The sequence below is a fragment of the Amphimedon queenslandica genome, unplaced genomic scaffold (genome assembly GCF_000090795.2).
Source record: "Amphimedon queenslandica unplaced genomic scaffold, v1.1 AMPQUscaffold_13335, whole genome shotgun sequence".
In the NCBI taxonomy this organism is placed as follows: Eukaryota; Metazoa; Porifera; class Demospongiae; order Haplosclerida; family Niphatidae; genus Amphimedon; species Amphimedon queenslandica.
Genome location: NW_003546429.1, coordinates 30,909 through 57,084, shown reverse-complemented (window position 1 = coordinate 57,084; position 26,176 = coordinate 30,909). Strand labels below are relative to the sequence as shown.

The 26,176-nt window shown below is 35.8% G+C and overlaps 9 protein-coding genes and 1 long non-coding RNA gene across 19 annotated transcripts; 5 read left to right on the top strand and 5 right to left on the bottom strand.

The window, feature by feature from the left end:
* The first annotated feature begins 1,177 nt into the window (after nt 1–1,177).
* On the top strand, nt 1,178–4,794 carry LOC100634444 (uncharacterized). 7 transcript variants are annotated; one of them, XR_002185331.1, is made up of 14 exons: nt 1,178–1,503; nt 1,554–1,596; nt 1,657–2,252; nt 2,300–2,512; nt 2,561–3,031; nt 3,079–3,113; nt 3,160–3,205; nt 3,253–3,467; nt 3,518–3,658; nt 3,709–4,019; nt 4,074–4,215; nt 4,262–4,320; nt 4,369–4,473; nt 4,528–4,794. It is a non-coding gene; the product is annotated as an uncharacterized LOC100634444 (long non-coding RNA). The 7 variants fall into 7 exon arrangements; XR_002185328.1 differs by having other exon boundaries at nt 3,250–3,467; XR_002185332.1 differs by having other exon boundaries at nt 1,657–2,073; nt 2,116–2,156; nt 2,202–2,252; nt 2,561–3,467.
* Nucleotides 4,795–4,895: 101 nt separating this feature from the next.
* On the bottom strand, nt 4,896–7,605 carry LOC100634321 (WD repeat domain phosphoinositide-interacting protein 2-like). The gene is made up of 16 exons (XM_019998196.1): nt 7,457–7,605; nt 7,308–7,393; nt 7,153–7,253; nt 7,038–7,103; nt 6,933–6,989; nt 6,846–6,885; nt 6,740–6,801; nt 6,659–6,694; nt 6,511–6,603; nt 6,395–6,465; nt 6,210–6,351; nt 5,634–5,711; nt 5,501–5,586; nt 5,341–5,445; nt 5,255–5,291; nt 4,896–5,209 (listed from the first exon to the last, which is right to left on the bottom strand). Exons 1-16 carry the CDS (start codon nt 7,525–7,527, stop codon nt 5,066–5,068), a joined length of 1,275 nt encoding a protein of 424 aa, XP_019853755.1. The 5' UTR covers nt 7,528–7,605; the 3' UTR covers nt 4,896–5,065.
* A 486-nt stretch (nt 7,606–8,091) lies between these two features.
* Nucleotides 8,092–11,890, bottom strand: LOC100634195 (eukaryotic peptide chain release factor GTP-binding subunit ERF3A-like). Of its 3 annotated transcripts, none has more exons than XM_003387595.3 (22): nt 11,792–11,890; nt 11,714–11,745; nt 11,489–11,667; nt 11,098–11,172; nt 10,969–11,052; nt 10,868–10,926; nt 10,422–10,824; nt 10,347–10,380; nt 10,179–10,302; nt 9,997–10,131; nt 9,886–9,944; nt 9,747–9,842; nt 9,596–9,660; nt 9,470–9,542; nt 9,333–9,426; nt 9,203–9,283; nt 9,055–9,156; nt 8,943–9,014; nt 8,799–8,888; nt 8,688–8,743; nt 8,534–8,646; nt 8,092–8,386 (listed from the first exon to the last, which is right to left on the bottom strand). In XM_003387595.3, exons 3-22 carry the CDS (start codon nt 11,658–11,660, stop codon nt 8,343–8,345), a joined length of 2,031 nt encoding a protein of 676 aa, XP_003387643.1. In that variant the 5' UTR covers nt 11,661–11,667; nt 11,714–11,745; nt 11,792–11,890; the 3' UTR covers nt 8,092–8,342. The 3 variants fall into 3 exon arrangements, with proteins under 3 accessions (XP_003387643.1, XP_019853759.1, XP_019853760.1); XM_019998200.1 differs by having other exon boundaries at nt 11,098–11,160; nt 11,792–11,863; XM_019998201.1 differs by having other exon boundaries at nt 11,796–11,834.
* A 154-nt stretch (nt 11,891–12,044) lies between these two features.
* Nucleotides 12,045–13,681, top strand: LOC100637718 (UPF0472 protein C16orf72 homolog). The gene is made up of 5 exons (XM_003387623.3): nt 12,045–12,176; nt 12,591–12,648; nt 12,697–12,815; nt 12,861–12,938; nt 13,033–13,681. Exons 2-5 carry the CDS (start codon nt 12,596–12,598, stop codon nt 13,470–13,472), a joined length of 690 nt encoding a protein of 229 aa, XP_003387671.1. The 5' UTR covers nt 12,045–12,176; nt 12,591–12,595; the 3' UTR covers nt 13,473–13,681.
* A 47-nt stretch (nt 13,682–13,728) lies between these two features.
* On the top strand, nt 13,729–15,214 carry LOC105313249 (ankyrin repeat and SAM domain-containing protein 4B-like). The gene is made up of 2 exons (XM_011406527.2): nt 13,729–13,946; nt 14,096–15,214. Exons 1-2 carry the CDS (start codon nt 13,768–13,770, stop codon nt 15,054–15,056), a joined length of 1,140 nt encoding a protein of 379 aa, XP_011404829.1. The 5' UTR covers nt 13,729–13,767; the 3' UTR covers nt 15,057–15,214.
* A 34-nt stretch (nt 15,215–15,248) lies between these two features.
* Nucleotides 15,249–15,841, bottom strand: LOC109583030 (synapse differentiation-inducing gene protein 1-like). Its single transcript, XM_019998203.1, has 4 exons — nt 15,756–15,841; nt 15,656–15,711; nt 15,472–15,591; nt 15,249–15,418 (listed from the first exon to the last, which is right to left on the bottom strand). Exons 1-4 carry the CDS (start codon nt 15,778–15,780, stop codon nt 15,257–15,259), a joined length of 363 nt encoding a protein of 120 aa, XP_019853762.1. The 5' UTR covers nt 15,781–15,841; the 3' UTR covers nt 15,249–15,256.
* An 8-nt stretch (nt 15,842–15,849) lies between these two features.
* LOC109583029 (uncharacterized) lies at nt 15,850–18,217 on the top strand. Its single transcript, XM_019998202.1, has 18 exons — nt 15,850–15,963; nt 16,019–16,126; nt 16,179–16,260; nt 16,344–16,395; nt 16,444–16,551; nt 16,594–16,639; nt 16,685–16,743; nt 16,797–16,832; nt 16,878–16,930; nt 16,984–17,110; nt 17,161–17,217; nt 17,263–17,411; nt 17,480–17,537; nt 17,587–17,649; nt 17,694–17,744; nt 17,796–17,957; nt 18,013–18,037; nt 18,086–18,217. The coding sequence occupies exons 1-18, from the start codon at nt 15,882–15,884 to the stop codon at nt 18,118–18,120; spliced, it is 1,353 nt and encodes a 450-aa protein (XP_019853761.1). The 5' UTR covers nt 15,850–15,881; the 3' UTR covers nt 18,121–18,217.
* A 484-nt stretch (nt 18,218–18,701) lies between these two features.
* LOC100639112 (uncharacterized) lies at nt 18,702–23,555 on the top strand. Of its 2 annotated transcripts, XM_019998199.1 has the most exons (19): nt 18,702–18,905; nt 18,949–19,102; nt 20,251–20,322; nt 20,363–20,464; nt 20,553–20,662; nt 20,710–20,852; nt 20,901–21,032; nt 21,074–21,285; nt 21,334–21,560; nt 21,603–21,678; nt 21,743–21,853; nt 21,953–22,141; nt 22,185–22,348; nt 22,404–22,478; nt 22,525–22,657; nt 22,700–22,813; nt 22,972–23,099; nt 23,172–23,281; nt 23,333–23,555. In XM_019998199.1, exons 1-19 carry the CDS (start codon nt 18,769–18,771, stop codon nt 23,431–23,433), a joined length of 2,490 nt encoding a protein of 829 aa, XP_019853758.1. In that variant the 5' UTR covers nt 18,702–18,768; the 3' UTR covers nt 23,434–23,555. The 2 variants fall into 2 exon arrangements, with proteins under 2 accessions (XP_019853758.1, XP_019853757.1); XM_019998198.1 differs by having other exon boundaries at nt 23,172–23,555.
* Nucleotides 23,556–23,710: 155 nt separating this feature from the next.
* Nucleotides 23,711–24,788, bottom strand: LOC100636584 (uncharacterized). Its single transcript, XM_003387614.3, has 6 exons — nt 24,750–24,788; nt 24,554–24,705; nt 24,322–24,447; nt 24,158–24,275; nt 24,033–24,117; nt 23,711–23,992 (listed from the first exon to the last, which is right to left on the bottom strand). The coding sequence occupies exons 1-6, from the start codon at nt 24,753–24,755 to the stop codon at nt 23,829–23,831; spliced, it is 651 nt and encodes a 216-aa protein (XP_003387662.1). The 5' UTR covers nt 24,756–24,788; the 3' UTR covers nt 23,711–23,828.
* Nucleotides 24,789–25,265: 477 nt separating this feature from the next.
* LOC100635444 (cytochrome c oxidase subunit 6B1-like) lies at nt 25,266–25,802 on the bottom strand. Its single transcript, XM_003387605.3, has 2 exons — nt 25,520–25,802; nt 25,266–25,433 (listed from the first exon to the last, which is right to left on the bottom strand). Exons 1-2 carry the CDS (start codon nt 25,691–25,693, stop codon nt 25,380–25,382), a joined length of 228 nt encoding a protein of 75 aa, XP_003387653.1. The 5' UTR covers nt 25,694–25,802; the 3' UTR covers nt 25,266–25,379.
* Nucleotides 25,803–26,176: the final 374 nt, after the last annotated feature.

Here is a 26,176-nt window from a genome sequence, read left to right as displayed (position 1 = left end):
ATTTTTTGATACATATTGATGTCCTTATGCTGTGTAGAAAGTTTGAGCTGATTCCGACTTCCATTTTTCAAGTTACGGCCATTTTAAGAAAATGTCAAAATTCTGAAAAATACCCAAGGCTATAGCCCATGGTTTTTTTCCAAAAAATGGCTCCAAAATTACCCCAAATTTTTATTACATTTTCTGATACATATTGATGCTCTTATGCTGTGTAGAAAGTTTGAGTTGATTCCGACTCCAATTTTTCAAGTTACAGCCATTTTAAGAAAATGCCAAAATTCAGAAAAATACCCAAGGCTATAGCCCATGGTTTTTTTCCAAAAAATGGCTCCAAAATTACCCCAAATTTTTATTACATTTTCTGATACATATTGATGCTCTTATGCTGTGTAGAAAGTTTGAGGTGATTCCGACTTCAATTTTTCAAGTTACGGCCATTTTAAGAAAATGCCAAAATTCTGAAAAATACCCAAGGCTATAGCCCATGGTTTTTTCCAAAAAATGGCTCCGAAATTACCCCAAATTTTTATTACATTTTCTGATACATATTGATGCTCTTATGCTGTGTAGAAAGTTTGAGTTGATTCCAACTTCAATTTTTCAAGTTATGGTCATTTTAAGAAAATGCCAAAATTCGGAAAAATACCCAAGGCTATAGCCCATGGTTTTTTCAAAAAATGGCTCCAAAATCACCCCCAAGTTTTATTACATTTTCTGATACATAATGATATGATAGATCCATTGCTATTTATAAATTCATTAGTCCCGCCCATTACATGTTATTGAGTATTTTTCTGGTTAATTTATTATAATTATATCATTAGTGTACTATCCTACTGTACCTGGTTCTTATGTTCCGTTGGTGTTTGTTCCTGGACTGTTTGGTTGGGTATACGAAGAACTGTACAGCGACGTATTGCATAGGATTACATCACACGGTTACATATTAGTAGGAGTTGATCTTCATTACCCTGGCTATGGTACCAGTTCTGACGATGATGCTACACTCCTTAAACTAATTGATTGGGTAAGTATTTGTTGCTCTGTTGGTTGTTATTATACATAAATAATAATATTATTATTATTATAAATATATTATTATTATTATAAATATATTATTATTATTTGCAGTTAATTGCTGATTTAAATGATAAAGAACTGACATTGCATGGTGACCCTGGTGTGAAGGCTGATTGGACACTCTTAGGGTTGATGGGTCATTCTGCTGGCAATGATAATATATTGAAAGTTATTGAAAGAAATGAAACCTTAGCTAAAGTTAGTTGTAAATTGTCTTTTTGTTTGAGTCCTTCTCTCATGCAGGCTGTGTCATTTATTGAGCCAATGAGCTATTCATTTGAAAAGGAGCTGTCGTATTCCCTCCCTTCCCTCTGCTACGGGACCCAGTACTCTGAAGAGAACCCAAAGTGTATTTATGCTGACTTTGACTACAGACACTTTTATAATAAACTTCACTGCCCTAGGATACAGATGAGTGCTGTGGTGAGACTAGAATAGGATTAATTTTTCAATTATGTTCTATTTGTGTTTAGGAATATGGTCATTGTGATATTCTCAATGATTCCGGCTGGGAATGTGAGTTTAAAATACATTATTAATTACTAATGATAATTATTATTTATTATTAATTTTCAGTATGTCATGTGTCACATTCCTGCAAGACTAACACAACCAATGATCGAGTTCTCTATCACAGGTTCATATCAGGACTAATCACTGGATTCTTTGGATATTACTTGCAAGACAGTCCCCCATTGCTGTCTTATCTTACTAATCTTACTAATATACCAGTTGCTTTGGAGAACTTTAAATACGACATTAAATGTTAATCTTTGATGATACATAAACAAAGAATGATTTTATATTATTATTATAAATTTTAGTTTTGCTTGTGTAATGTTTATAATTCAGTTCATTTCGATGGTGCATTCCCTTGTGTAAACGTTAGCGTTATTTTGTGAATTGACTGCATTCACTTTCAATATGCTACCTACCATTTACTCAAACGTAACTGTTGAAGAAGTCTTCTCTTGTACATTTTATTGAAAATGGGTCAGTTCACTTTGTAAAGTTGTTTAATTCATTTTCCTTTAGCTTGTAAGGAGTTGAGCACTGAGTATCTCATTGAAGAAAAGGTAAGTGAGAGAGAGAGAGAGGGAGAAGTATTGTTTAATTTGTAGGTTGCAACTGGGAGACCGCCAACTAAATACCATCAAAAAAGAAATCAAAAGGTTCATGTGAAATGCACCAGTCATTATACCAATGCTATATTATACAGGGTGGACATAGCCACAGTCCTTCAAAATATGGCTCAGTTCAAGGTGATGTTGTCGTTTCTTCATATTACAATGGAAAGCCTCAAAATGTCAACAAACTCATTCCTCACTTCTATCTTGTCTTAGCACTGATACTCTCAGTTCTATTCAGCTTCACTGGAGTATTGGCCTTTGCTTTAGTCTTTACCATACCTGCAGCAATTTATGCAAGAAAGGTACCTCATGTATTGTGTCTCAATAATGATGCATACTCATCTCAACAGGCTATCAGAACTAGAGATGATCAGCTAAGAAGATCAAGATTGAAGTGTTCAATTTATTGCAGCATAACTGGATGTGTCGTAGGATCTTTGTCTGGTCTTGTAGTTTTTTCTGGAATCATTGGCCTCCTCTGTACAATCACCATACTCCTCTTTAGATTCAGCATATGCAATCAGATTGTTTCTAAAAATTCTCATGTAGATTCGCAATTTTTTCATTTTACTGTAAACTTTAAAAGTTTAATATGTAATGCAACAACTGAAGGGAATTAGATACTACACATTGTGTTTCTTGTTAAAAATAAATATATAATTTTTATACTATACATTGTATGAACATAAAAGAATCACCATTGCCATATAAGGAAGTGTTGTACTACAGTATTCAGATCAATAGTTACTGTGAATGTGTGTTAAGATCAACTATCAACAGTAGCTACACTGCTAGTCTGAGTCAGCAGCTTATGATGGCAGGTCAGTGAGCATTAACTCATAAATCACTTTTCACTCATGCCCAGCAGGTCAACCACTTCTATATAACAATGGACACCATCAGGTTAGTACAATATGATTATTGTGTCCTTAGTATGCTGAGTCAGTAGTATCCTCATTACAATGGAGTCCAGTATCCTCCACCACCAGCAGGAGGTACTAGACTATAACAGTCCCTTAGTACAATCCCATTTTACCAGCAGGTCAATATGGAGGGGTCTATCATCCAGTACCTGTCCATCCTCCCCACCAACCACCTGGACCTTACTATGACCCTCGTTACCACGGTTACAATCAGGGACCCCCTCCTCCTATACCTGATATATATAGACCAGTCTTACCTGATGGTGATGATGATAATGAAACTGATGATGCTCAAAGGCCAATCGTTAATCTACCTGCAGCTGTTACATGCCCTGTGAGATTATATAAAGTTATGACAAACTATTATTGTTATTTTCAATATAGAGAGGTGCTGTACCATTACCTAAACAAGAAAAAGTTAGTACATACATATGTGCATCAACCACCTGCTGTATCATATCAATACTTTTACTAATGGTACCAGTTATACCATTCACATTCTGTGCTCTCATTTGCTCAATTGCTGTAAGGCTAGTATCATTCAGTAGTAATGCTATTAAAGTTATGATTCGTAGGCCATTAAACAGGAGAACAAGATGAAGTATGTGTCTGCTCATAAGAAAGGATCCTGTGCTCTTGGTTGTATGATAGTTGCTGTTCCCGTTGGGATTGGCTGGGCTGTTGTGACTGTGGTTGTAATATTCTTTGAAGTTTTAGGCAGGATTAATTTTTAATTAACTAGGCCTAGTCTAGTAAATAATAACTGATCTTTTAATTAACTTGTTGTGGGCGTGTACTCAAAATGGCCACCAAGGGCTCGTTGGAGGAAAGATACAAAAAAAGAAAGCAGAAGCAAAAGGAGCTGTCCCTGAAACTATCAACTAACGTGTGCAGTTCCAGATACTAACAATCCAATTTATTATAATTATATTTATTTTAGCCATTCGATCAAGAAGGGGAGCAGCAGGAAGAGCAGCAAGAAGAGACAGCACTGGTCTCTCAGCCAACTGAAGTGCAGGAAACATCATTCCAGCCTTCACCTTACCCAGCACTAGTGGATGAGCTCAGGAGCAGCAGTAGAAGTAATAACAGCACTGCACTGTACAGTAATGCTGGTATTATCCACAGGTCGGTATAGGACATTCTCCAGTAGCAGCAGGTACAGGAGCATTCCACCACAGAGAAAGGTGTTGAGCCATTCTGTACTTATATCTTTATGCACTTATGCCTTGTAGGGTTCTGCATGGAGTCTTTGTCTTATTGTTTCAGTTATTTTTGGAATTATTTGTCTCATTCCAGCTCCGATATGCTCAGCTGCTAGTCTAGTGTTTGCTGTACAGGTAGACCTTAGTAGTTCCAGCTGCTACTGAAGGACATGTTTTGTATTTCTGTAGGCAGTTGAGGCAGAAAAACAGCATAACTTTAGAAGAAGATACACAAAAGAGAAATGGTCCCTTAGTTGCTGCCTCTTGAGTGTTATTCTTGGTACACTCTGCTTAGCTGTAGTGTCTCTGATATTTGCAGCTGTAGAAACTAACAAATTTATTTCAAATACTGACTCTTGACTATTATGAATAATTTATTGTTTTTAATTATTGTTTTTACTAATTATTGTTTTATTTTGCTGTAAAGAGAGTGATAAGAAATAACTAATCATAGCAGATATACACATCTATCATTCACACAAGATGACAGCTGCAATTATCAGAGAACACTCTTTTTGAAAAGTTTATTGTAAGCCCATACTCCTTACAACAATGTATAAAATATTTAAAATTACCTTTTAAAGAATTTATAATAATAATAATGACGATAATAAGGCTCTGCCAATTGTTCGAAGGAAAAGATTGAGTTTTAAACTTCACCATTTTGTGATTAACTTGTAGAAGAAGCAGAGAGAGAGAGAGAGGGAGAGGAGGAGAGAGAAATACTTCAAGTCTGATTGACTGTGTGTGTCTTTGGCGGACTTTCATCATCATAGTTCAGTGATTGATCCACAGAGGGTGGGTCATGTATTGAATAAGCAGCAGCTGTAGTGCCAGTATCACTACCGCCATAACCAGTCAGACCTGTTCCCTGGGGGAGGAGTAAATGAGCCGTAACTATTGTACTAATACTTACTGAACTTGGTTCAAGAGAAGCTGCATCCGACAATAAACTGAAATAATGGATAAATAAATAAAATAAATAAATAAATAGAGACATACTTGTACATCTTGTATCTACACTCCCCACCTTCTCTTGGGTCAATGCTGGACACATACAGTAATCCTTCTGATGTAGCTACCAATATCTTATGAACGCCCTCGACACTGTATTACAACAATAAATAAATTAATTTAATAAAGAAATAGCTAAAGAACTCACCAGGCTACAGCACAGACACTGCGTACACCAGACTGTGGTAACCTTAAGTGGGCAAAAGATCTGCTCTGAGAGAATGGCTCCGTCACCTAATTAAGTAATTAATTAATTAATCGGTCATTAATTAATTATTCACTTGTGATGGAAGGTAGCTAGCTGGAGTGGAGAGAGCCTTACCGATATAACTCATCCAGCTTTGAGACCCCGAGGGAGACTACAGATAGAGAGGAAATGATGTTCTAATAATGATATTGATCGGAATCAGTTCAAACTTTATATAAGCCATCAAGTACTCTTGATACACGTATATGCATCAGGGAAAATTATAAAAATAGAGAATTCTCTACTTTTAATCTTTCGTGAAATTTGGCCAGAGACCATGTACTATAGTACAGGGTCTTTAGCTCAATTTTGGAGCAAATTTTAAAATCCAGTTCAACTGAGCAAAATGTAAATTACACAGATGGTGAGTATCAGTGTGTGTGTGTGTACAAGGAATGGTGTATCTATTGATGGAGTGTAAAGGTCAAAGTAGAGGGACTAGTAATACTGAACAACGGGCCATTACTAACACACTAGTATAATGAGGTTGTACTGTGACATGTGCACAATGTAAAGCATTACAGTAATCCTTCCCAGCTTTAACTTGGCAAATGGATCAATAATGATGCCAACTTATTAAAAAAAAATAAATTATAAAAGTAATTCTTACAGCAGCTTCCTCTGGTTGCTGCAGCTGCTGATCAGGAGGAGCTGATTCCGTTAACTTAAAAACATGAACTGTTTCTGTGCTGCTTGAAGCAGACAAGTAGTTACTGTCCTCACTGAAGGACAAGCAACTGATTTGAATAAACCTGAAGGAGGAGGATTAATGCTAATAATAATTGATAAAAATACCTCTTCATTCCTCTACGAAATTCAAATAATTTATCACCTTGAGGGATACTAAAGACTCGTATTACGGTACCCTATAGAGGGTGAGCTGTTAGCAGCAAGAGAGAGGTGTGGCTTACTGTGGTAGAAGCTGTTGCTAGTTTAGTTCCAGCTGGATTGAAATCCAAAGCAGCCAAAGGACTATCATGAGCATTGATACCAGCAACAGCTCTCTGGAAATAACAAAAACTCATTCTCAAACAGTCAAACATTCATTCTCATTCTCACGAGGTTCATGGCATCAAATACTTGTACTTCTCCAGTCTAGGTCATTATAGTTATCATTAGTTATTAAAGGTTATTAAATACCTGCACACTTCCTGGATACGCAATGAGTGCTGTATCGTTAGCATGAGACAATGAACAAAGACCTATAATCAATTCATTAATAATTAATTAATTAATAATTAATTACCGGTTGGGTTCCTAGGGGTCTCTCTTATTGTATGCATAACCTGTGGATGGGAGGGGCAGTGGGAGGAGTCAGATATGATAATGATACCTTCATGTCTCTTATATTGTGAATGTAAAGGTTTTGTTTTAATACCACTATGAGTCTCTAGAGACAAATATAGAATACATTATCAATATATGGGCTAGCTCATACCTGTCTGTTCAGGTATACCGCCAGGACTGTATCAGGATAGCTGTATGTACATATTTCAGAGTTTTTCTAAACAAAAACAACAACAACATAAACAAACAAACAAAGGATGGATTACTTTAAAATGACAGAGTCTCAGTTTCCTTGGGTTAGATGCTTCAACGATGGCCACCAGGCTACTGGAGAAGAGTCTTTCAATGATACAGACCTCCCCTCCTTCTGCCAGTGAGAGGTGACATTATCTACATGCAATACATGATGTGCTAACAACACCTTTTTCAAACAGGAGGTCAGGTTTGTCATTAATAGCATTGAGTGAGTATAACTTATAACCTGTTCTTGTACCAACCGAGAGTGACCTAATGTATGTAGAGATATATATATACGTGTCTTTACTTATTGGAAGTAAAACAGTCTCTCACGACTTGTCCTGATTGAAGTCAATGTAGAGTAGATCATGAGTCCTCTCAGCTGGTTCTAATGTTAAGTTCATGAGGACAGACAAACAAAAGCAGTCAAAAGAGAGGGAACAGCTACTGACTGTACACACACACTTGGAGGAAAGAGGTGGGGAATGTAAAAGGGTTAAAATTAAACTTTGTTACTAACAATAGAATGACTAATTGTGTCATGATGTTACTAAAAATAGACACACACCACCCTCTCGAACTCAGTATAAAAGGAAGAGGAGGTTCATTCAAAGGCAGGTTCTATCTTTCAGGGAGACTCCTCACTCAGCTGACAGTGTCACCTTCTCATACAGAGATGGTGTCATTCTCTCTTGAGACAGTTCCCTCTCCTGATTGATGCTTACTTCGCTTACTTTGATGTATACGGCAGTCATAAGATTGTCTATACTTCAAACCTTGTTCCAAGACCCTTCACTGTCAGCGGCCACGCTACCACTGCCAGTCAGTGCTATGTGGCAGGTGAGGGAGCTCTTGGGACACACCCCCAGGACTGCTACTAATACCAGCTCCTGTACACCGTTAGGTGATAAGGTGGTGTTAGCAGTAGTATTGAGGGTAGCTCTAACAGTGAGAGTAAGAATCAGTTAGTAGAGGAACCGCGTCAAGTTAGAATGATACTCTCTCCATTACAAAACACAATATTAAATAATAATAATATCAACAGTTTTAGCAACAAATATTAATACATAAATTAAAACTTGTAGCTCTGGACAATTAAAACACAATGAATGGCAAGTACATGTACACATCTTTAGAACAATCATTATTATTATTATTATTATTATTATTATTATTATTATTATTATTATTATTATTAATCATTGTTATTATTCTAGTATTACTCAATTATCTTCAATACTTTCCCAATGGCAATAGTTTTACCTAATAAAGTAATGAAAGTAATTTGACACTATTCTTAGAATAACATATCACACACCACACTCGACACAGTCAATATGCTAAATATAGACTGTTCTAAATACAGAACTAACCACAGATGCAATGGTGTGCTATATTTAGTAACAATACCTTCATCTCTTAATGTAAATCGAGCCATAGCAGGAAACTCTTGAAACTTCTCCATACAAATAACTCGTGAGGTTTGTAAACGGGCAATAGCTGTGTTGTCCTGTTTTATGAACCTGAACAACAACAATAACAATATCTATTTATTTATTCATACTTTGGCTTTTCTGGTAACTTCTTGCCAGATTTCTTGTCAATTTTAGCAATCAGTTGCTACAAGAAGAAAGGAGTCCAATAGATCAGTACTTAAACATAATAGCTGACATACTGTGATCTCCACTTCTTCTGCTGCATTATGAATGTGTAGGACGCAACTAAAACCAGCACAAATGATACTCTTGTACTCCAAAATGACAACCTACAGAGAAGAATACCTCACATGTTACTGAGAGACTGTGCGGTGGGTGAGTACCTGAGCATCAAAGATCCTACCAACGTGACACGGACTGTGGGGACTACACAATACAAACCCTGGAGATATGTCCTATTATAAGTAAATGAATTATTATCAATATTGGTCAGACCTCTTCTTCAACTCCTTTCAGTTTCAGTTTGATATTGTCCCCAGAATAAGCAGCTGGTACTTCATCTTCAACTCTTATCACAGTCAATACTTCGACCAACGTCTATTAATAATCAGTTAATTAATCAAGCAATTAATTAATCACTGACTCTATTCGGCATCAGTATAAATTGTGATCCTTTGCAAACTGAACCGGATTCAACCTTACCCATTACCATTGTCCCCATGTCCTGTATGTGTCACACGTTCACAATATTAACCAATACTCCAGTCACTAACTTTAAATTTATCAGCAATTGGCATTCTAAAGGCGCCAGTGTCTTCTCTGCTGATTGTGGGTAAGTTATCAAGATACGGGATGAAGGCGGGGCCACTAAGAACTGATAAACCACACCTACTAGGTAATTAAGACTTACCTGTACCACTTATCAGTGAGTGGCTCCTTTAAATTAGCACCTGTCAGACCAGACACAGGCATGAAGTAAATATCTAACAACAACAACAACAACAACAACAATAATAATAATAACAAATAAAAGTACCTGTCTTTGGATTGAAGCCAAGTTTCTTTAAAAATGGAGTGAGTTTAGTTTTACATTCTTCATATCTACAGACAATCAAAGATATACTCAATAACAGTCAATGTATAGTACATGAATGCTAAAGCACTAAAGTACAATAATGTGGGTATACCTTTCCTGTGACCACTGTACTGTTGGATCATCCATTTTATTTATTAATACAATCAGGTGCTTCACTCCAGCTGTCTTTGCTAACATTGCATGTTCTCTATCAATTCAATTAATTAATTAATTATTAACTGGTATCATACCTTGTCTGTCCTCCCTTTTCAAATCCAGTTTCAAATTCTCCTCTCCTAGCAGATATTACCTATTATAATTACTTATTAATTACAGGGTCAGTCCCGGGGGCTACTGCTAACCAACACTCCAATATCAGCCTGTACTGCTCCTCCTATCATGTTAGGGACAAATCCAGCATGACCAGGTGCGTCAAGTATTGTAAATCTCTTTCTGTCGGTTTCAAAGTTAGCTCTACCTACTTCAACAGTCTTCCCCTAAGTATTACCAAGCTATCATTAAAGACGGCCCCTAGACACCAAACCTTGTCCCTTTCCTCCTGGTTAGTGTCCAGGGCCCATGAGAGGTACCACGTCTCTCTGTTCTTCTCCTTTGCCTCTCGCTCGTACTTCTCTAGTGTTCTTTTATCCACTCCTCCTGTCAGGTACCTTAAGGGACAGGAGGTGTGGCATTATTTAAAAATATTTCTTACATAATGTGTCCACCAATTGTTGACTTCCCTGCGTCTAATTAATACATTAAATAAATAAATAAACAAACAGCTTACCTACGTGACCGATGAATACAATATTCACATTCTCTTTTGCTTCTTTGTCTCTAGGGGGAGGAGCCACACCCTTCAAGTGTTGCTTAGCAACAGCGGGCCCCTCCTCCTTAGTCCTAGTGGGTGGGGCTACTTTATGATCAATAACTGGTGACGGTTGACTGCTGTTGTCACTAGAAGACTCCGTGTGTCTCTCCCCACCAGCTGAAGGGGTCTGGTCTTCATTAGTCACTGCTCCTTTAGTACCTACTGGCTCGGAGACCACACCCTCTTGTTGTTTGACCACACCCTCTAGCTCTTTCGGTTCCTGTTTGATGGTGGGAGGGACCTCAGGAGAGAATGAATGCTCTACGGACTCATCAGCTCTTTCCTCCCAGGAATCAACCTCCTTACTCAACAATGAATTCTATGAATACATTCATCATTAATAAATCAATTACAATACATACATCAGTTCCAGCTGGTTTAGTATTCTTAGCATTATCCGACTGATCTTTTACACATGTATCTGTAAACAATAAACAACAATAAACAACAACAAGACACGTACCGTTAGTCTGTTGAGATTGTCTTGTTAATAGCTGAGGCACCCTACCTCCTGGCTGATACTGGTTGCTGTACCCTCCTCTATAACCTATTCATTAATTATTAACAACAAGTGGCCACTTCACTCTCCTACCTCCTGATTGCTGGGGGTGTGGCTGGTACGGTTGATACATCACGGGATGCTGTCCATACATACCTGAATGATGACCTAAAGATTAATAACCACTACTTAATAACCAGTAGCTAATAAAAACAATAACAAACGAAGAATTCTCTACTTTTCATTTTTGCCAACTTTTTAAGTAACTTTAAAAATTCACAAAAAATACAATCTTGATCGAAACCAACTCAAACTTGCTACACAGCATAATAACATGTATATGCATCAAAAAAAATTATAAAAATAAAAATTCTAAACTTTAATTTTTGCCAAAATCCCTATACTATAGTACAGCAGATTTAGCCTGATTTTTAAAGAACATTAAAGCAGGTCTAAACATGCATTACATTACTGTTCAACTGACCAGGTCCTCCCATCTGATAAGGTAAGTGTCCATAATACTGATAGGCTCCTGGTTGAAAGGTAGGAGCATTGACGTTTGGTACAAACTGGGGGGCCGAAACACGTAATCCTTGAAACTGACTCTGAATATCAGAGGGGGGCGGGTTAGAACCCCCAGGTGGATTATTAGACATTTTGAAACTGTTTAAAATAATACAATAATTAAAAGAAACCAGTACAATCTTACCTTAAGATACCAACCCTCTTTGAAACTGGTTCCTATTTTTTGTAATACAACTGTAACACAATACTCTAAATGGCTTACCTACAGAGGCCACTAATTTCTTATAAATTCCTTTCTCTGTCTTTTATTCTGTTTTATTCTCGGTTTTATTGCACCACAAACACACAACGTGGGCCATAATGCATATGCATGAGATCACGTGATCAAATTTAAAAAAATTTACTTTTCCTTGCACTTAAATCTAAATAGAGTTTACGGCAACATTGTCAGTATCACGTGATCATCATGTGATTTGAAGGAAATTGTTCCTAGGACCTCTCATTCTAATAAATAAAATGACTCTTTGAGAGTATACGGTATCTATTAGTTCTGTGAAGACACAAGAAGCAGATTGACTCTCTCTCCCCTCTCCCTCTCTCTCCCTTCTTTGTAGCTCATTTATAATAACAAACCAACTGGACACAAGGTAAAGGTTGGGCCAGTATCGTCACTTCATTCATTCAATCTTTCAGTCATTTATTTATTTATTTATTTATTTTGTTTCTTATTTTTGTTTTTATTTGTAGTAGAAAGTGTCAAATTGTGGCTTATATTTTTGTTTGTGTGTAATGATAGATAAAGCTTATGATCAAAGATTAACTGGATATTGTTATTTCAAATGAGATCGGTTCATGTCATTATAGTGGGTGTGGTTCATAGACTCCGCCTGTACAATGTACATGTAATTGTACATGTATTCTGCCCCTTTCTTTTTAGTTTTGTTATTCTAATTAATGCACACCAGATTTTGAAAGCAGCTGCTACATTGTCAGTTTATTTTGACCACATTTTATGATTCATGTACATGATGCAACATTCATTATTATTATTTTATTGATAGTCATCATGGCTGAAGGTGGTAGAGAGATGTTGTCTCCATTAGAGGAGCAGTATATCAGGTAGTACATGTACATGTACATTTAGTACACTCCCTCTCCTTCCTCTAGGGAACAGGAAGCTGAAGTTGATGCTGATGATCTTTTAGCGACTGAAAAGGACTTGGCAGCTCAAAGGCTGTGGCTTTCATTTCAAGAATCAGCAACTGCTGTAGCTCACCTCTTCAGAGGTTAGAAATATCGTGACATGTCTTTACATTACGATACTCTTACAGACTGTCAGCAGAGAGCTGGGCTTTCTTCCTGGGTACCATTCCATGAAAGTGCAAGTGCAGTAACTCAACTTTATAGAGGTAATATCAGTGTTAACATATCAGTGTTAATATCAGTGTTAATATCAGTGTTAACATATCAGTGTTGACATCATTTTATTATTTCTTTGATTAGATTCTGCTGACGTGTGTAGACAGTGCATTGATTGCGGTGTGAGGTATGGCTACAAGAAGAGAAGTAAAGATGTCTTGTCTTGGGCTAAAAGGAAGAAGAGGTTTATAAAACGTGAAGAGCTCATTGCGTTCTTAATGAACAAGACAGAAGAGACTTCCTCAGACCTTTCCCTAATGGAGGAGACCAGTGAATCTACCAGTGGAGGTATCTCAGGCTCAGTGCCCAGCCCTACTAGGAGACGTCTGATGTGTAGAGAAGAACTGCCTCCTCCTCTTCCTCTGTCTGACGGGAGTGAACAGCTCCCAGTGTCTCCTTTTAGTAAAGAACTCCCTAGGAAGAGACTCAATTCATTTAGTATTGATGGATCAAATCTAGTGGGTGGAGTCAGTCCTGGAGGAAATGAGTTTGGAGGTCCATTAACTAAAAGGATTAAATTCTAATAATACAGAGACATTCTTCCTTAAGTTATGATTGTGTATCCTTTTTCCTCTCCCTCCCTCTCTCTCTCTCTTTATTGTTGACGATTAACATAAGAGGAGCATTATTAGTATTCTCTTTTCTTTGGCACTTTTTCTGTATGTAGCATAAAAGTTAAAACTATCTCAATTGTTATAATAATCATTCTTTCAATAATATCATTTTAATTTAATTCATTGCTGTTACAAAAGACTTTGCTCGCCCTCCTGTGCAACATAAGGGCGTGGCTCACTGTCTTAGAGTAAACAGGCTACAACAATGGCCTTACACGAGCCTTCGACCCGGATACACCAGGCTGCTAAAGAAGGAGAGATTGCTACTCTAAGTAGAGCAACGAAGAAAGAGCTCAATATTCCTGATACTGAAGGATGGACACCAGTCCATTGGTGTGCTTGGACAGGTCACCCCGAACCATTAGACACTGTCCTTAGGAAAGGGTAAGGCTGTAGCCATAAAGTTTGAGCTGACCACTGGCAGCGAAAGAACTATTAATGTATTAGCTACAGCATTATTACATGTATAGTGATCAACCCAGCAAAATAATTAGCATCATATAAATCACTGATATTCTCTATCTTTCATGCAGTGGCAATCCGAACAAGGTTGATGCCCGTGGCTGCACTCCACTCCACATTGCAGCAACTTATGGTAACAGCGAGGCACTGGAGCTACTCATAGAGCACAAGGCCAACATGTGGTCCCTTGATGACAGAGGGTATCACCCAACAAGAGTAGCTGCCATTAACAAGAGGCTGGACTGCTGCAGGATCCTAGACACCATTGGGCTCCAGTTGAATGCAAGACACCCTGAGTTTGTAAGGGCACAGCAGATGAAAGCTTTAAAAGATCTTCAGAAAAGAATGAAGAAATTAGAGAAAATTAACCTCAAGGGTCGTTCAAACTCAGTGTCAGCGAAAATGAAACCAAAATCCAAGAAAGCCAAAGGGAAGAGCTCAAGCGGAGAAGGAGAGACAACGTTTGTATTGAAAGAGAAAAACGAAGAGGAAGATGATAGTGAAGGTGACTCAGAAGAAGATGATGAGCTCACTGATCTAGCGACAATGTCAGGAAGAAACACACTGCGACCACTACCAAAGATGACCTCAGGGGCAATGCTCAACACTTTCAATGATCTAGCAAGACACCCACTCTCTTTTGAGTACCCTGATGAACTCCAGGGATCAAACAGTGATCCAGCTCTACCACAGAGAAGGGAAGGAGGAGAGATGAGAGTCATTAGCAGGCAGAGAGGTGGGTCTGGTAGAGCCATCATGCAAGTTATACCTTTAGACACAACAGAGCTGGAGCTGGAGAATGATTCACCTCTGGCAACACTACTTCACTCCTTAGACCTTTATGATGAAGGACAGGCTCTCCTTAAGGAAAGAATGGACCTAGAGTCACTGTCACTCTGCTCTGAAGATGATCTACTCAAAGTTGGACTCTCCTATGGACCAGTTAAGAAGATTACTGATGCAGTGAAGAAAAGGAACAGACACATAAACACTCCAGTGAGGGAGAAGGAAATGACAGACACTGAACTGTGAAGTAGAACACACACACACACACACACACACACACACACACACACACACACACACACACACACACACACACACACACACACACACACACACAGTACCTAAGTTACATGCTATGTATTTATTACCTTTTTAATATTATACAGTATTTAAAATACCAAAAATTGCATAGACAATAAGAATTAAAGTATTGATCAGTGCACATATCAGTTATGCTTTCCAATAACTGTGAAATAGATTACAATAAAAATTACACTAATACCATGAATAGTGAGACCAATCACTATTGATATCAGATTGAATATCTTTGCTTTCCTGGAGGCTGAACGAGCTTCTTCAAAATATCCATGTTTTAAATGTGTTCGTGCCTTTGAAAAGAGAGAGGGATATTAGTTAGTGTATAAATGTAATAATCACTAACTTCAACTGATTTAATGAGGGCCATCACTGCCACTGGCATAAAGCAAAAGGTCATACTGAATATAGAAAGCCAGAAATAAGATGAAGGAGGTATCATGTATCCAACATTATTAATTGTTTTCTAAATATAAAGACAAACAATGAAAGTCCAGCAGCTATATATAGCTGTGTACAGTCAGTGGTACCTGCTGAGAGTAATAGAGTCCTGAATCATTTTGATGTAGCAATACCTGCTGATCTCCTTTTCGATAGATCAACACTAAAGTACACTAAATGAGGTCATACCTTTAGTCTCTTGAGTCGAAGACATCTCTATCTTTTTTCTGTAAGAGACAAGTTTATACAGGAACAGTACATTGCAGAGCCAGTGAATGGGTGGGGCTGGTAGGTAGGTGTGGTTTATGCAGCAATATGGCTGCTGTAGAGAGCTCCAGCTCTGAAGTGATTGTGAAAATATCCTCAATATCTCACCCTCTCCTTGAAGAGATGAAAGGTAACACTAGAACAGCACAGAGGCTGTCCTGTTTCACCTCCCTTGTTGTGTGCAGGGATACTCTCAAGGCTAAAGATGGTTGGAGGAATGATCCAAGATGGCTGTCCTCACCTTGTACCTTTCTGTGAAACGATAGAGTCTGTCTTTAGACATGGACTCAAACGTAAACTAACCAATCAAGACACTTAAGTTCATGTATACCTGTTCTCTTTCAGAGCCAAACTCGTTCTTTGGTTTAAACAGACAAGATTACTGGTCCTGGATTGAAATGCTACAGGAATATTATTTTAATGAAAAGTAAAGACTATAATAATAATAATAATAATAATAATAATAATAATAATAATAATAATAATTATTATTATTATTATTATTATTAGACAGAATCCATTGCTACATTCATTAGTGACTGACATTAGTTCAACAAACAGAGTAAGGATATCATGATATATTCTTTCTTCACATTCATCTCTCTTCTAGATTAGGACATTACAAGGGAGAGGGAGGTGTTTTATAAGAGGATCATTAACAAACAAACTGATATCAGTACCAGTGGAGCATTTAGTGAAGAACACCAAACTAACTGAAGTATTAATCAATATATCAATTAGTCTCATTAATACATTGTAGTATTGGTATGTTAAAGATTCAATAATTGCTAGCACTGAATTGAGAGGTAGTCACCATCATCATCATTTTATTATTTTGATTTTCATTGCAGCTGTGTTTATGGAGCTTTTGTTTCAAGCAACAGAAGTTGATTTTGACTTGGATTACAAAGTAATTGCTAACAGTTTTAATAGTAATTAATATTAATTATCATATACTTTTAGACATCAGGATTTCTTAATGAAACTTGGGTCATTCCTGTAAGATTAATAGTATTATTTATTATTATTAATTGTTTTAAAAAGGTATACGTTACTTATAAATTACCGCCTGTTAAAACACTTGACATTGGCGTAAGGTAAAGAATGATATTAATAGAACACTAGCAATGTGTACGTGCTACTGAAATAGGCGTATTGACGAGCGGCAGCTGGTGGTTGATATAGAAAAGGATTGTTTGGCTTATAAAGCAGGTATTGAAGTATGGGATATTGTTGAAGAATTGTGTGGACAACCTATTCATCTTATTACTGGAAATGTAATAATAATGATGACAACAATAATTTATTATTATTATTATAATTTTAGTTTCAAAAGTATGTAGCCAAACATTCGATTGATTTTACTGAAATAACTGTTGTCAAGGTAACCACTAACCATTAATAACCATTAATAACTATTAATAACTAGAAACATTTACCTGATGGCAGTCCATTTGCTCCTGTACTTCGGAGACAGTTATTGTTCACTCATAAAGTGACCACACCCACTTCCTCTATGTGGATACCTGAATTTATTAATCCTCACACATCAGCAATCATTAGAACAATTGGAGAAAAGTTAGCATATATCAATAATAATAACAATTATAATAAGTATTATTATTGTTATTATTATTATTGATTAGGACTGAATATTCATTAGTTTATTTGGGTAAACACATAATGTTAATTAATGAGGAAGAAGTAATTAATGATAATAATATTATTAATAATGTATATGTATCGATCACAGGTTGGTCAAAAGACTATAGATACAGCTGTGTCTCGGGTACTACATGATACCAGGAAACCTGAGGTAAGTAGAGATACAGGAAACCACACCTCCTTATCTCATTGTAGGATATCACTTTAACTCTAAGCACTGTTGGATTATTATTATTACTTAAAGAAGTATCCTTATTTCATTCAATACACATTATTCTCTCCCTCTCTCTCTGATAGCGTAAACTATTAGTTTGTGATTATCGTGAGCTGATAATATCAGGACAATCTACAGCCCACATGTCCTGCCTAGCCATTGTTTGTAAAAGAGGTGTGGCCAGTAAAGAGGCGGAGTCTAAAGAGCTGGTCTGTTACGTGTGTGAAACTCCGACCTTTGAACTGGTACTATAATAATAATAATAGACCAGTTGATGTATTCATCTGTTACTATTTTTAGGCTCAGTGTGTTTGCATGCATATTGGTAAGTTACAGCTCCTTCTTCGTTAGTATTTTCTTGATCTATTTTTAGCTCAAGGTTTTTCTCAAATATCTATTCTACAATAAACGTTTCTTTATTTTGATAAATGTGCACAAATATTTGTATTATTTTATGACGAAAATGCTAATAATTAATATAATAAATGGTCATTACTGGTTATTGTAACACTGTCTTGTAGTATAGGCAGCAACAGCATATCCTGATATGATGGAACACCCTAATAATTATAATAATAATAATAATAGTAATATTGATGATCATCACAACTGATACTGTCGGTTACCTAGGACTGTCAGTAAATGGTATTTTTGTGGTATAAATCCACCCACAGCTGGAAATGACAATCCCACATAACTGATACCACCAACTTATAAAAGACCATATAAAATAATAAAACCAATAAACTATTATATAATAGTATTGATAACCTAAGCCCAGTGTAAGCAGACCTGACTTCATGCCTGCATTCCTGCACTCCTTCAACTCTGAAAGGGCCTGTTGATAATGATTATTAAATGACTTTTAAGATTTACTGGATATTTTGCACCAGTCACTTTATTGATTTTGTCCATTTTCTCTACAGTCTAGATCTAGTAGTCTACACGAGTTTCAAGTTTACGGAAAGTGTACTGAGTTGACCACACCCAAAAATAAGCAGAGCCACACCCATTTACTACAACTTCAGCCTTCAGGTAGCACTAAAGCAGACAGAAATGCCAAGGAACAGAAGAGGAGGGAATATATTTAAAGTAAATGACGAGATACTGAAGGAGCTTGTTGGCAGATGGAAGATAACAGCCACAGAAATCGCCAGTTCATCAGGAACGGACCTACATACTGATGACAACTTGTAATGATTATATTATTATTCATTTTTATTTGTTTATCTTTAGAGTTGAGTTTACACTTGATGATGGTTACGATATTGATTGGAACGTCCCTGTTGCTATGGAAACTAACCAACTCTTTCAAACGAGTTCTTTTCAAATTGACGACAGAAAAATCACATTTAGTGGAACTACTGATGGAACTACATTTGTATTTAATGTGAGGGACCGAGTGTTATACTTAAAAAGTTTGTAAAGAACCCAAGCTCTATCAAAATTAGCCCCAAGTTTCTACACAACTTAAGTACATGTACATGTATATGCATTAGAAAATATCGCGAAAATGAAAAATTATCTAATTTTCATTTTTGGCAAAATTTGGCCAAAATCCCTGTACTATAGTACAGGGACTTTGGCCCGATTTTGGAAGAACTTTAAAAATTTGTAAAAGAATCCAATCTTGATTGGAATCAACTCAAACTTTTTACGCAACATAAGTACATGTATATGCATCAGAAAATATCATAAAAATGAAGAATTCTCTACTTTTCATTTTTGGCAAAATTTGGCCAAATTCCCTGTAGGGACTTTGGCCCGATTTTGGAAGAACTTTAAAAATTCATAAAAAATCCAATTTTAATCGGAATCAGCTCAAACTTTCTACACAACATAAGTACATGTATATGCATCAGAAAATATCACAAAAATGAAGAATTCTTTACTTTTCATTTTTGGTGAAATTTGGCCAAAATCCCTGTACTATAATAGTACAGGGACTTTGGCCAAATTTTGGAGCAACTTTAAAAATTCATAAAAAATCCAATTTCAATCGGAATCAGCTCAAACTTTCTACACAACATAAGTACATGTATATGCATTAGAAAATATCATAAAAATGAAGAATTTTTTACTTTTCATTTTTGGCGAAATTTGGCCAAAATCCCTGTACTATAGTACAGGGACTTTGGCCCGATTTTGGAAGAACTTTAAAAATTCATTAAAAAATCCAATTTCAATCGGAATCAGCTCAAACTTTCTACACAACATAAATACATGTATTTGCATCAGAAAGTGTCATAAAAATGAAGAATTCTCTACTTTTAATTTTTGGCGAAATTTGACCAAAATCCCTGTACTATAGTACAGGGACTTTGGCCAGATTTTGGAGGAACTTTAAAAATTTGAAAAAAATCCAATCTTGATTGCAATTGACTCAAACTTTTTACTCAAAATAAGTACATATATATGTATCAGGAAATATAAGAATTTTCTACTTTTTGTCAAAATTTGGCCCGTGACCATGTACTATAGTACAGGGACTAATACCAGGTTTCATTAATATCATTAATTAATATTTTATTTCTTCAGGTTACATTTTTGGATGATTGTATTGTTCAGTTAAAGTCTTTAGATGATACTATCTCCATTTATATTAAGAAGGTATTTAATTAATAAATAACCACACCTTCAATTAATTTAGATTGTTTCATCTCCTGAGTCTATTCAAGTTTTTGATTTATTGAATGCTTTGAAAGAAAATTATTTTTCTGATCTTACAATTAGATCATCTGAAGGCATTAAAGTAATTATTAGAAATATCATTGTTCAGTGTTATTATTATTATTATTATTATTATTATTATTATTATTTTGAAATTCTGTTATCTTTAGTTTGAAGTTCACAGGTGTGTATTAAATTCTAGTGTTCAAGGGGTTAAATATAGAGACTGGGAGGTATTCCTATCAAAAATGTCTTCAGACGCTTCTCGTGCAGCACTTCAGTAATTAATTAATTATTATTGATTTAATATTATTATTTATTTATTAGTTATATTTATTCTTCAATTCTACCTTCTGGAATCGCAGCTGAACCCGTTAAAGAATTGTTAGAACTTTCAAGTTCAAATCCGAAGTTGTCTCACCTCCATTCTCTCTGTGATGAATATATTGATTCTATGAAACTCAACAAAAGTAAATATTGAAAGATAAATATATGAAATGTTTTATTTGTTTTTGTAGGATTGATTCATTTAGTGGATTCTTGTCTTCATTCTTTGGAGGTCGTTAAAGAGCTCATTGTTAGTGCTACAATGGACGACCCTGCAAAAGTAGTGTACACCATAAAGCAGATATTCAAGGAAGTTGTAGCAGGTATTGCATCATGGCAGATTATTAATATGTACTTATTGTAGGCGTGTCTAGGTTTATTCTTCTCTCTCATCTTTACACTGTTAACAAGAAGGGAATGTCAAAGAGAGAGAAACGTGAGATACTGGAGTATATTCAAGGAAGACTCGTCGTCTTCATTGATGGAGGGAGGGAGCTGCTACAACTCTCAATCTCTAAATGGGAGACCTTAACCGATGACCAGCAGACAGAGATATCACTCTACATTATACCCAATGTACTTTAACATACGTACACTGTACAGGTATTGCTCATGTTTCTGTAGATTAATCAGATATGGTTGGATATCAATGAATACACAAAGGAACTGAATGTATCTCTTACTAATGAACCAACTGATGGACCAGCTGCTCCTGAGGTACCTCCAGCCTTAACTCTTCAACAAAAACTAGCAGCTGTAGTTCAGCTGAACACTTCCAAGACAGAAATGAAAAGAATTAAAAAAATGAAAAAGGAATTTAAAAAGTTTGTTGAAGTTGGTGACTACAGAAGGTACATTTTAGTTCAATTATTGTATAAGCACTATTGGAACAGGTCACAGTTCATTGGTCTTTCTGAAGAAGAAAAAGTTGAAAAAATAAAACGAGTAATTGAAGAAATGACCCACGATGTAATAATAATATGAAATGATGATGATAATAATGATACATTTGTATTTATTATTTTCATCTCAGGGCCAGAGTATAATTGGTAGGTTGGAGGATTTGAAGAAGAAGATATTGATTGCAAATGCTTTGGACTGGGGCAGTTATAAACTAGGAGTATCAATATCCTCCTCTTACATTGTAAGGATCTGTTATCATCATCATCATCATCATCATCATCATCATTATTATTATTATTGTTGTTGTTGTTGTTGTTGTTTTATTTATTCTTTCCTTAAGTCCTGGGGTCTCAATAGACTATGTTTCTATAAGGACCAGCTGGTCCCGTTATTAAAAAAATTATCTCGTTTAATTTCAAGTGATGAGTTCAATCAGACGCTAATAGAATTGAGATTAGCCGATCCACAAACACTTTTTGATGAAACTCCACCCACTTCCATACCTACACCACTAATACCTACAGGGAAGGTATAATTAATAATTATAATAATGTTATTATAATTAATTATAGAAATGTAATGCTGTAATACCTTTGGTTGGAGGATGTCTTGAATTATTGAAAATTCAAGAAATGTCTGACATGATACTTATTGTGCAAGAGTTGGCCCTGCCCAGTGATGACCCCAGCCACAAACCACAGAACGATGAGGAGGGAGTGGTTATACATGCTCACAGGTTAATTATTATTAATTGATTTGATTAATTAATTTATCATTGTTTATTAATTTAGAGTAATATTGAGTTCGAGGAGTGAGTGGTTCAGGTCAGCCTTGCAATCAGGAATGATGGAAGACAGAAATAAAAAGTAATTGATAATAATTATAATTATTGATACTATATGTATATTTTAGGATTATTATTAAAGATATTGACGTTACATTGTTTCGTACATTCATTGAGTATTTGTATGGTAAACCACTGGAATATGAAACAATGGATAATAATGAGATCATTGAGCTGTTGGCAGTTGCTGATAGATATGAAGTACATATTACAATACAAAATGGCTACTCTCTCTCTCTGTAGACATCTTCATTGCATGTCTCGTGTGAAAAGGAACTGATTGGTAGAATTGATCAATCCAGTGTTTTCTCATTCCTTGTGGTTGCTGACCAGTTGAGTGCTGCTAGGCAGCTCAGAGTAGGTCACTTGTACTCTAGTTTGAAGGCTGTGCCCTAATCTCCTACAGTTACAATGTAGCTACTAGTGAATTCCTTTGCATGTGGGCCTGCTATCCTTGATATAGCTAATGACCTCACTAATTCTAATGTTGTTAGAGTCTTTGTTTCCTAATATAGTCGAGTACCTTGCAGTTCATACTGGATAACCCTGATGTACTCATACAGCAAGTTGATGCTTATACAGACCTACCTATTGAACTGAAATCTGAAGTGAGACAAATTCTGTCTGGAACTCAACAAATGAGGTATAGGAATGAGACTATACAGTATGGGAATGAGTTTGCATGTTAATTAATTGATTCATTTATTATCAATAGTGAGTTTAGAAGAGGCCCCCCTAAAAGAGATGACGACGACGATACTCATCAGGTGATGTATTCGTCTGAACTAGAAGAACTAATTGATACCACTGACACTGGCTATACTGGTAATACTGGTGTTGGTGAAATAGAGTCATTATTATCTGAAATGAGGTTAGTAGTTGGAGATGAACCCACTGATGACAGACTCAAGAGTTTACTAATGGCTGCTGACATGGACATTAACAGGGCTGTCAACTTCTTTTTTGGTGTGGGATGAGGAGGTCATTTTAACAAACATGTTATTTTTTATAATTATTTGCTGGTTTATATTGGAAGATTTTTAACACTTGATGTTTATGGTATATTTCATTTTTATTAATTTAAACTGATTCAAAACCATTCAGAGGTGAACTTTTAAAGTTACTCAAAAATGGTGCTAATGTCCCTGTACTCAAAACAAATTTTGCCAAAAATGAAAAGTAGAGAATCTTCAATTTTTATGCTTCCTGATACATACACATGTTCTTATGTTGTTTATGGAAAGTCTGAGCTGATTCCGATCAAATTTGGATTTTTTAATTAATTTTCAAACTTCTCAATGCAATACACACAAGCATTTCAAACTAAACTAGCAAAATAATTGACACAACAAAAAATAATTGTTATAATCTGTTAATCTTGCTTATGAGGAGATCTTCTTGTCATGCTTTTGACAGCATCAACTAGTGACTTGGCAATCATTGATATTGAATTGTATAGTTGATCCCAATTCTTGTTCATTATATGAGTGTGTATTTGATGATGAATAATCAATGGAGTCAATAGCAATGTACTAACTGATGGAGGAGTACACTATTAATGAATGACTAGGTATACCTGCTAAATGAAGCACAGCTGAAGTAGTTAGTACTTGTCCGATATAAGAGAATAGAAATGATGCAGCAATTCCAAAACCATAAAACTAAAACCATTCAGTAAAGATCGACACACACATTACTAACCTTCTTGGGATCATCTCCTCTCATTTTTAAAATGTAACAAACTTTATTTTTGATACAAAAATGAATGTTGCCAACTTTAGAGCACAGCAATTTGTACAACCCTTCCTCCCTGTCGCCCCTGTGGAAGAGCTAATGCACTTATGATAACTGGGCGACTCACTAACCAGTTTGGGTACATCTTAAACCTGTTTGACAGGTTTATGAATATGCAGAAGGCAAGAGAGAAGGCAACAATTAGTAATATCACTCCAAAAAGCAGCAGATTTGGAAGAGATAAAGATGCAATAAACCTGTAAATAATAATAATAATGATAATAATAATAATGATAATAATAATAATGATAATAATAATAATAATGATGATGATGATGATAATATTATGATGATGATAATTACATGATGAGTGCATTAACAGATGCCAGTATAGCCAGGAGGTATATTGTTGATGTGGTCCCATTTCTATTGCTAAGAGAAGAAGCTAGCCAGACCAACGGCTGCTTGTACACTAACAAATGAGACTCCCAATAAGATCCATACTCTCTCTCCTCCTGTAATGAAATAAAAGGAACACAAACTAAAGTATTTGACTAACCTCCATCTTGTTTTAGACTGATAATTAGTGTGAGTGGGTGTTGGCTGATTTCAGCCCCACCCACAAAATGGAGTCGAAGAAAAGAAAAATTTCTTTGGAGGAAGACACAAACGAAGCAAGAATAAAGGAGACACCAGCAGTGACTGGAGGATCATTCTGTTTTAATTTCTTTGACACTCCAAATGATGAGGAAAGCCAAGAGATGCAAAGTGATGAAGATACTTTCCATACCACAGGACAGGAAGAAACTACTGGCTCATTTAACCCGAGTCCTTCAATTCAAGTCCAGGACCATCAGAGACTATTCTTCTTTCATCCTGATGATCCAAACCTTTCAAACAGACTCTATGATGACCAGAATGAGTGGGCGTTCCACAGACAAAGTGTAGTGAGTGAATTGTATAAAGATTGGACTGAGAAGAGAAGAAACATTAAGGTTATTTGCACGAAGCAAAGAAAGAATGGACTCAGAAAGTTAAGAGAAAAGAACAATTCTAAATAATTATTATTTCGCAATTCCCGTGAACCTTTAATTTAATAATAATGATTCCTACTAATAATTAATGTTATTAATAATCGTGAATATTAAATAGGTACATGGTCTACTATAGTCTAGCTTCTTCAAGTCTTTCAGATTTTCCCAGTAAATGTCCCAGCTTCTCTCTGCTCATCCCAATTGCTGACCTAATGAGAACATAATTATCAATTTATCAATACATAAATACTCATTAACCAGGAGCAGAGTCTTATCATCCTGGCCCGTAACATACCCATTCCACTGGACACAATGACTGGAACACTTTCTTATAATATTCACATCCTTCACCAGAAGCATTCACACAAGAATGATAGTCCACATAATTCTGCCAGCAGTTCTTGGTTTGATTAGTGTTGGGGAATCTGGCATCAAACTTTGCCGTCTCTACCTTGATCTCTTCACTCATTTTAAACACTAGAACCACTGAAGAGACGGAAAAACTAAAAGGAAACACAAGAAAACACAGCAAGTGAAGTTTGTTGATATGGGTGGGGTTGGAGGTCACGTGATTGAAGCACCGTGTGCATTGATCACGTGACCAACTAGAATTCAGTTATCTAGCATTATTAATTTTTGTGTCTCTTATTATTTTAGGTTACAAACTTACAATCCCTAGCTGAAGGCATCAAATAGTAAGTAATGTCAGTTACAGAAGGAGGTGAATATTATAAACCAAATGAAGGAACCACAGGAGATGACATGGACTGTACGTTATCATAATACATGTAGTACATGTGTTTTAAATGTAATCATAAAACATGTAGCTACTTTTACATTACATGATAATGATTTAATTGTCTTTTTAGTAGTTTAATTTTATGAATATTTTGATATTGTTATAATTAAAGAGATCACAGAAAGTTAAAATAGTTATTTATTATTGTATAGT